Source organism: Mus pahari, chromosome 5, assembly GCF_900095145.1.
Source record: "Mus pahari chromosome 5, PAHARI_EIJ_v1.1, whole genome shotgun sequence".
Classification (NCBI taxonomy): Eukaryota; Metazoa; Chordata; class Mammalia; order Rodentia; family Muridae; genus Mus; species Mus pahari.
In genome coordinates, this window is record NC_034594.1 from 106,166,582 (window position 1) to 106,176,102 (window position 9,521).

The 9,521-nt window shown below is 44.8% G+C and overlaps 1 protein-coding gene across 2 annotated transcripts in view; it reads left to right on the forward strand.

Moving 5' to 3' along the window:
* Positions 1–4,328: 4,328 nt before the first annotated feature.
* The window catches only part of Nucks1 (nuclear casein kinase and cyclin dependent kinase substrate 1), a 21,094-nt gene continuing 15,901 nt past the window's right edge, over positions 4,329–9,521 (forward strand). The window contains exon 1 of one of the 2 annotated variants that reach the window (XM_029538978.1): positions 4,329–4,580. In XM_029538978.1, coding sequence (XP_029394838.1) covers positions 4,564–4,580 — 17 coding nt within the window. In that variant the 5' untranslated portion in view covers positions 4,329–4,563. The remainder of the gene's footprint in view (positions 4,581–9,521) is intronic. The other variant, XM_021198679.2, reaches the window with a different exon arrangement.

Below are 9,521 nucleotides of genomic sequence, written 5' to 3' on the forward strand. Positions count from 1 at the left end.
TTCAGTACCACACTGGTGGGTTTTCTATAGATTTTATTGGTGTCTAGTAAAACAACAAGCACGAGTCTTTGGCTTTTTTTTTCTTCAGCTTAAAATAAATGTCAAGTTGTACATCTTTATTGTCTTAGTAACAGATGGTCATCTAAGCTTAGCTCTTAACATTCTTCAAAGCAAAGATGAAGAAAGATGTCTAGAGTGGAAAAATCAAAAACAACAACAACAAAGAAAAAAACCAGAATACTCGAGAGCTGGATACACGGTTCAGTTGGCAGAGTACTTGCCTATCATGAACAAAGTCTTGGGTTCAATTCCCAGCACTGCATAAATCAGGCATGGTGGCACACACTTGCCATCTTACCATGCCACCACTCGGAAATCAGAGGCAAGAGGATGACATGTTCAAATAATCCTCAGCTACGTAGCAAGTTCAAGGCTGGCCAGGGATACCTGAGCCCCTGTTTCAGAAGGAGGAGGAGGAGGACTGGAGGAAGAAAGAAGGGAAGGAAAAAAAACACTTGAAAAAAATGGAGACACATCGCCATGTCCTGTGTCAGTCTCAGGCTGCACAGGGGCTAACCAAAGACACAGATCTCTGCTGAACGTGGAGTCACGTAGAGTTGCGGAAAGTCAGCAGATTGGAGTAAGATTTTATTCTCTTACTTTCTTGTAGGGCCTGAAGAAATTGCTTGGTGATTGAAAGTACTGACTGTTCTTCCAAAGGTTCTAATCTAGGTTTGATTCCCAGCACTCATAGGACAGCTTATAATTGTCTGTAACTATAATTCCTGGTGTCCTATGCCCTTTCTTGGCCTCCTCAGGCACCAGGTACACACAATATACACACACACACACACACACACACACACACACACACACCACTCAGGCACAATGTCCATACACATAAAATATGTAGACTGTGTCTCATTAAAAGAGACTCATTAAGGGAGGAGGGGAGGAGGAAGAGGAAGAAGAAACAGAGCTAGAGAACTAGAACTAGAAAGAAAACAGAGGGGCTGGAGTGATGGCTCAGCGGTTAAGAGCACTGACTGTTCTTCCAGTCTCAGCAACCACATGGTGGCTCACAACCAACTGTAATGGGATCCAATGCCCTCTTCTGGTGTGTCTGAAGACAACTATAGTCGTATTCATATACATAAAATAAATAAATCTTTTTTTAAAAAATCTCTGGTATTGAAGAGGAACAGTGACAATCCACTTTGACAACTCTAAAGTTCAAGTGTCTCTGTCAGTGAATACCTTAACCATTACAGGCCGGGCTGCAATACAGAAACCTGCAGAAATGCTTCCCAGCATCCTACACCAGCTTGGTGCAGTCTGACTGGGTGATGGAGAGTGGCAGTAGCTCTGCCCAAACAACCCAGGAATGACAAAGCACCAGTTGCTACTGGAGAGGAGAGGACCAGCTGCTACTGGAGAGGAGAGGGATGAAGTTGCAGTCCTGTGGAGAATTTTGATGAGGTTTTCAAAAATGGAGCAACTGACTTGAGGCAATTTGTGAGGAAGATGAAACTTAAAGTTACTGGGCTATTTCATGTCATGACTGTTTTAAAAATTTATATGAATCTGATAAGACCTACAAATTTACTATTTTTATGTTCAAGCCCCTTGGACTCTGTAGCTCCTTTTGGTTGTTGGTCACACACAGTTCATCCTTCGCAGCAAATTAAGCTGAAGTAGCACGGGGATCAAGTTTGAAAAAAAGTTAATAAAACTCTTTGTCTAGTTTTCCATGGTCTCTACATTCTTGTTATGGTATGTATATACACATGCACCCATGCACACACACACCAGAGACATAAAAAAATCCTAGAGATGGTGGTGGTTATACAGCGACGTGAATGTCCTTGATGCCACAGAAGTGTAAATGGCTAAGACAGCACATTTTATGTATATTTCTTTCTTTTTTCTTTTTTTTTGGGGGGGGGGTTTCGAGATAGGGATTCTTTGTGTAGCCCTGACTTTTCTCAAACTTGCTCATAGAGATCTGCCCATCTCTGCCTCCTGATTGCCAGGATTAAAGTCATTTGCCACCACTGCCCAGTTGTTATATTTACCATATTTTTTTTAAGTGAAGGGGAAATTATGTTGAATAGAAGGGAATCAAGAATAACTTTGCTGGGGGTGGTGGCACATGCCTTTAATCCCAGCACTCGGGAGGCAGAGGCAGGCTGATTTCTGAGTTCGAGGCCAGCCTGATCTACAGAGTGAGTTCCAGGACAGCCAGGGCTATACAGAGAAACCCTATCTCAAACCCTGCCCCCCCCCAAAAGAATAACTTTTAAAATCCTTCTCTTTTGTATTATGCTATTCTTTTCCCTTAGATAAGTAGAATTTTACATTGGGAGACTTTCAGATAGTGATGTGGTTTGCTGCTTAGGGACTATATCTGCTCTTGGTTTTGTTGTTGACTCAGGGGCTTTCGAAGTCCAAACCGTCCTCAAACTCTCTGTGTAGCCAGGGATGACCTTGAACATCTATCTCCTTGACTGATGGCATTATAGGTGTGTGTGGCTTATCCAGTTTCAGGAGGTGATGAAGACTGAACTCAGAGCTTACTGTGTGCTGGGCAATTACTCTCAGCTGAGCAACATCCCCACTCTTCAAGTGAAACACTGGCTCTGGCAAGTATTGAAATCAATTTACAACATCATAAAGGGTGTTAGTTTTCTACCCCTATGACTTGAAATATCAACTTACAAGAACAGATTTATTTTTCTACAGTTTCATATGTCTCCATCGAGGGCTGCTTGGTCTTGTGGCTTTGGGTCTGTAGAGAGCAAGAGCATCATGGTGAAAAGCTAGCCAGCAAAGTAACACTGACCTTATTGTGTTTACAGGCTGCAAACAGAGAGACAGAGGGTGGTCACGTTGTGGTCCCCACATCACCTTAAAGTGCTCACTCCTTTGGTTTTGGTTTTGTTTTTGTTTTCTGAGACAGGGTTTCTCTGTATAGCCCTGGCTGTCCTGGAACTCACTTTGTAGTCCTGGCTGGCCTCAAACTCAGAAATTCACCTAACTCTGCCTCCCGAGTGCTGGGATTAAAGGTGTGCCCCACCATGCCTGGCAAGTACTCACTCCTAATGTCCTAACTTCTACCAGGTCCTGCCTCCTAAATCTTTGGCATATGGGTCCCTGGGGGACATCGAATCCAAACTATAACATGAAGTAAATCCTAGGTATTGATACAAAGATACTGAGCTCTACTTCTGATTTAGGCATTCAGTCTTAAGGCAGACTGAACTACTATTTTTAGGGACTATATCTTCTATTAAAAACTGAACCTAGGGGCTGGAGAGAAGGCTCAGACATTAAGAGCACCGACTGCTCTTCTGAAGGTCGTGAGTTCAAATCCCAGCAACCACATGATGGCTCACAACCATCCATAATAAGATCTGATGCCCTCTTCTGGGGTGTCTGAAGACAGCTACAGTGTACTTACATATAATAAATAAATAAATCTTTAAAAAAACAAAAAAACTGAACCTAGCACTTATGCCCAGAATAAAGGCCTTTCAACATAGAACCTTGTTTAGTTCTAGTAATAAGGTAGTGTTGTATCCTACTCTACTCATTGTAAAACTGAGGTGCACAGAGGGAAACCTATTCAAGTACTAAGTGGTGGACTTAGAATTTTGAAGCAAGTGTTTTGTCACCAATCTCCCTCTTAACCATTAATCACCTCTTTCTCTTTGAAATGCTAATGTCAGAAATTGAGGTTTTAATGAGTGTTAAGTAGCTCTCAAAAGATCAGATTGGATAGAAGATATTCCTTGTGAACCCAACTCTCAACTTCAGCAGCGTGACTGAGCCCTAGGAGGTAACGCTGAAGCCAGTGTACAGGATTTCTATGATTAAGGTCAAATTTTTGAACCTAAGAAATTTCCCTCCAATTCTTAAGTGACGAATCTGCTGCCTATCCCATGAGTCTTGCAATTATCTGATTTGCAAAATAATCAAGTCAGGAGAAATTAAATCCATTACAGAACCACCTAGTCCACGGTGAACTCTATATAAATCAGGCTATTTGGCAGGGGTTCCAAGATATAACCCAAGCCGAATCTGCAGTTCTGGCGTGGAAGCCAGGGGGCGGGCAATCGGCGACCATTTTTGTTTTGCGGCCGTGCGCTCTCAGCGCACCTTAACTAACAGGACCCCATGGAGGAGGCGGGGCCTATCCGGGAGTGGGGCGGGGCTGGGAGGCGTGATGATTCAAACGGACTAATGACTAGGGCGCATCTAACAGGAGTCACCAATGAGCGGGCGTGCTGGGGCGGAGCGCACAAACCCTACGGGGTTTGGTTGCACCGCGGCTTTGGCGCATTTTCGGCTGGTTTGATTCATCCATTTTGAAGAGACGGGGGAGAGGGGGGCTCGTCAGATCCAGAGACCTCAAACCAGCAGCCGCGGACTCTGAGAAGCCAGCAGCCCGGGGCTCGGCAGCAGCGGCCCTGCCGGCCGGAGCGGGGGGGTGGGGCGCCGAGTGCGCGGGGAGGGGGGTCCTGGTCTTCGGCTCCTCGACTTGGTCGCGCCTCGACAGCGAACATGTCTCGGCCTGTCAGGTCAGTGCGGAGTCCAAGGCCCGGGGCGGGCCGAACGGGCTGGGGTGAGTGGCGAAGGACCTGGGCAACGGGCCTGGAGTCGTGCTCCTGACTACCACGCGCGGCCTCCTCTCGGGGGGCCGCGCGCGCCCTTGCGCGTGGGTGCTCGGCGGCGCGCAGGGTGGCGGCGGCGGCGCGCACGGGCGCCGCCGCCTCCACCCCGCAGAGTCCGGGTCCGCTCCACGGCCGCCCCGACCTCCGCTACGGCCCTGGCGTGGGCCTGCGCGCACCAGGCACATCGTAGGCCGCACCCCTGGGCCCTGCTGGAGCCTGCGGCCGACCCGGGTGCGAACACGCGGGACTCGGTCTTCCCGAGGCTCGCGGGCGGCTTAGCGTCTTGGCGAGCGAGTTGCCTGTGCCCCGCCGCTCGGCCCCGCCTCCATTCTCGGGGTCGCGGCAGGCCCCGCCTCCTAGCCCGGCCTGGGCGGGACCCAAGCTTTCTTTTCCCCTTGGGGCAGAAGTGAGTTTTGACACTGAGCCCCGAAAAATAAGGGCCACAGCCTCTCCCCATTTGGGAGTTCTGAACGCATTAACCCCAAGTTATCTCTTTCCACCGCTTGCAGATAAATGCCCTTCCTCCGGGGACGTGCTTGTTAACCCAAATCCCGTGTGGTTCTCGTTCCCCATCACCCCGCAGTACACGTCTCTTGCTACTTCTGTAACCCTCTCTTTCCCCGTGTGACATTAATCGTAAATGGACTACGATCCACTAGAGATCAGACTTTTATTCTATTCACATGGCTTCAAGAAGTTTTCGGTTTCCCCTCACTCGGTGGGCTCCCCTTTAATGTCCTCCAGAGCTGTTGTATAGAATGTGGCTTGGGTGGAGGGTGTGGTTTAGTCCAATCTATTGAGGCCTGAGAGACAGAGAGAGGGTCAGAGACCGAGACTAAAGTCAATAGATGTTACTTCTAAAGGAGCTTTTACCTGGCCCCATTCCCTTTAGTTCTTAACTGTTTTTACAGTTATAAATTCATTTCAAGTTTTGGTACTCAAATACCAAGGAGAGGCAATGGTTTTGTGCCCCACTATGTCTCCTTGACAAGATAATCTGTTGGTAGTTTGGGACTGCATACTCCTCCCACTTGTGAGATGGAACAGCTTGCTTTTTCCATTCTGTTTTAACCTGCACCTCCAAATTACCATGTCTTCTGTGATGTTTGGGAAGTAGTCAATATGACAGTTCCAAGTTATAGTGAGTACTTTGGGGACATAAAACCAAACTGTACCACCAACTCTACTTAGGATTAGGTAACAGACACTATAAACGTTTTCTTTGGGCCGAGCAGTGGTGACACACGCCTTTAATCCCAGCACTTGGGAGGCAGAGGCAGGCGGATTTCTGAGTTCGAAGCCAGCCTGGTCTAAAGAATGAGTGCCAAGACAGCCAGGGCTATACAGAGAAACCCTGTCTCAAAACAAAACCAAAGATTTTCTTTGGGCTTGGAAGTAATTCCTGTTTGGTGAGATTTTACAAAATGGACTTAATTTGTCTGAATTTATCTGTAGCTCAATTATTTTAGGCCTTAGATTCAAGTTAATTGCATAACACAGTCCAGGGGTTAGGGGAAAAAATCAGGTAAATGGGGGATGGGTGGGGGGGCTGGAGACTTGGATAAAAATGAGGTCTCTTGTATAATAAATTTGTTAGGACTAGAACTTACGGTTTTTTTGTTTTGTTGTTTGGTTTTTGTGGGGGTTTTTTGTTTTGTTTTGTTTTTTGCTAAAAAAATATGTCTTTTTTTGTTTTTAAATTTTATTTATTTACTTATTTTTGTTTTTTTCGAGATAGGGTTTCTCTGTATAGCCTTGGCTGTCCTGGAACTCAGTTTGTAGACCAGGCTGGCCTCTAACTCAGAAATCCGCCTGCCTCTGCCTCCTGAGTGCTGGGATTAAAGGCGTGTGCCACCACACCCGGCAGATATGTCTCTCTTTTTTTTTTTTTTTTTTTTTTTTTTTCAATTTAATTTGGGGAGAGGGTGTCTCACTATATAGCCAAGGCTCCCATGGAACTCTCTGTAGACCAGGCTGGTTTGAATCTGCCTCTGCCCTACAAAAAGGTGAGACACTACTTCTCCTAGCTCATTTTAACTCTGTAAATCAGCTGTCCCACTTGGTGGCTATGGAAAGTTAAATTAAGTATAGCTTACTGGAAATAAAACTGTGATTCTCATTCACACAGTACTTGCGGATAGGGTGTGGGCCTGCACTGTGCTTTTAATGCTAAACAACTCCTGGTGGCTTGGGAGCACCTCAGAAATGTCCCGTTATTCCACAAAATAATAGTACTGTTTTCTTTTTTTTTTTTTTTTTTTTTTTTTTTTTTTTTTTGGTTTTTCGAGACAGGGTTTCTCTGTGTAGCCCTGGCTGTCCTGGAACTCACTCTGTAGACCAGGCTGGCCTCGAACTCAGAAATNCGCCTGCCTCTGCCTCCCGAGTGCTGGGATTAAAGGCGTGCGCCATCACGCCCGGCTCAATGGTGCTGTTTTCTAAAAAGAATGTTTTGTTTTGTTTTTGAGGCAGGGTTTCTCTGTGTAAGAGCCTTGGCTGCCTGGAGCTCCCTCTGTAGACCAGGCTGGCATCAGAGATCTGCCTGCCTCTGCCTCCCGAGTGCTAGAATTAAAGACATCCCTAAAGGCACATGTCCTAAAAGGAGTTTTTGTTGGATTTTTGTTTTGTTTTGTTTTCTCAAAGGGAATAAAATTAGGTGGCAAACTTTATGACAGCAGACATGATGTGTCCAAGTGGCCTACAGAACCTAGATTTTATAGTTAGTAGAGTCCTGCACGTTTTTCCACCTCCACAGTGACCACTTTACTTTCCTGTATGTGTATGGGTGTGTACTGCCACCTGTCTGGTTAAGGTCAGAGGACAACTTGTGGAATCACCTCTGTTCTTGTTGGTCCTGTGGATGGACTGTAGTCTTGGCACAAGTGCTTTTAGCCTCTGAGCTATCTCACTGGCCTTTTCCTCTGCAGTGTGTGTGCACATATACTGTGTGTAAAGAGGTCTCTTAACAACTCTTTGAGGTGGGACATGCCCTAGGACACTTAATTTATTATGTGGGTGCTGGCATCCAAACTTGTCTTCACGAGCATGGCACCCTAGGAGCGTATTGTTTGTTTTCTGACTTTTGTGGTTTTTTGTTTTTTTTTTTTTTTTTTTTTTTTTTTTTTTTGCTTGTTTTTTGAGTTGGGATCTTATACAGCTCCAAGCCAGTCTTATAAGTAAGACTTGCTATGTAGTTTTAAGAATTCCCTAGTTCTCTGGGCAGTGAATGTCTTTAATCCCAGTACTCTGTAGGCAGAGGTAGGTAGATCTCTGTAAGTCTACATAGAGAAACCCTGTCTCATAAATTAAAACAAAAAAGAAATCTTCAGCTTAAGGGGAAATTTGAAAATATGTGCCTATAAGCAAGTATGGCTTTAAAAGAAATTCCCACATGTAGACTTTAATTTTTAAAGCATCAAGGGTATTTTATGTCTAGATGTGATAGTGTAGCTTATTCTCAAAAAAGCCAAAAATAAGGAAAACCCATAAGTTTTACAGAACTCAAATTTACAAAGATTGAATATGGGTAAGGGGTGGGCTTCACTTTATAAAAGCATAAATTATCAAACTCCTCCAGAGGCAGGTTGGCCTGGTGCCACTTGCATCTATCTGTCAGGATTAAAGGCAGACAAGGCAGTACCATATACATCTATCTTCCTTCCTTCCTTTTTTTTTTCTTTTTCTGGGACAGGGTTTCTCTGTGTAGCCATGGCTGTCCTGGAACTCACTTTGTAGACCAGGCTGACCTTGAAGTCACAGAGATCCACCTGCCTCTGCTTTTCAAGTACTGAGATTGGAAGCATGCCCCACCCCTCCCACATTCGTACTTTTTTTTTTTTTTTTTTGAGACAGGGTTTCTCTGTGTAGCCCTGGCTGTCCTGGAACTCACCTTGTAGACCAGACTGGCCTCGAACTCAGAAATCCGCCTGCCTCTGCTTCCTGAGTGCTGGGATTAAAGGCGTGCACCACCACGCCTGGCCATTTTTTTTTTTTTTCTTTTAAGATTTATTTATTTTGTGTATGTAAGTACACTGTCACTCTCTTCAGACTCAACAGAAGAGGGCCTCAGATCCAATTACAGATGGTTATGAGCCACCATGTGCTTGCTGGGAATTGAACTCAAGACCTCTAAAAGAACAGTAGGTGCTTTTAAATGCCAAGCCATCTCTCCAGTCCCTGAGACAAATTTTTTCAAATGTAAATTATAAGACATTTATACTGTCAGGTTTTCTGCTGCTGGGATATATGTACCTTTGCACCCTGATGTATGCACTTCATTTTCCTGTTTGTGACGGGCTCATGTAACACCAGCTACTATATAACTTAATGTGTAGTTGAGGGTGTGTGGCTGTGGGTTTCTGATTCTTCTACTTCCTCCTGGGATTTCAAACCCCTGATGCCAGGCCTAATTTGTATCTAGTGCTGGGGCTTGAACCCAAAAGTTTGTGCATGATGGGCGAGCCCTGATTTTACTTTGAAATAGATAATTAATTTATGCACTAAAAAGTTCACTGATTTAAATAAACTCTTTGCTTTTTTAGTTTTTTAAATGAGACAGACGTAGCTTCCTGTTAGAGTACTTGGCTAGCATGCATGAAGCCCTAAATTCTACCCCAGTATCACAGAAAAGAAACAGAAAAGGTTTATTAGAGCAAAAGAATTCTGTGAAAATGTTGTATTTAACAAGGGTTTTCAGTTTCACAGTTTTAGGATCTTGGAAGATGGAGAAATCCAGACCAAATGATGTCTCTCAGTCAGATGGACAAGTGTTTGTAATCTTTCTCTTCTTGGCCTGTCGTCATGTTTTAGGGAAAGGGGACCTATTTTATTCTTTTTTTTTTTTTTTTTTTG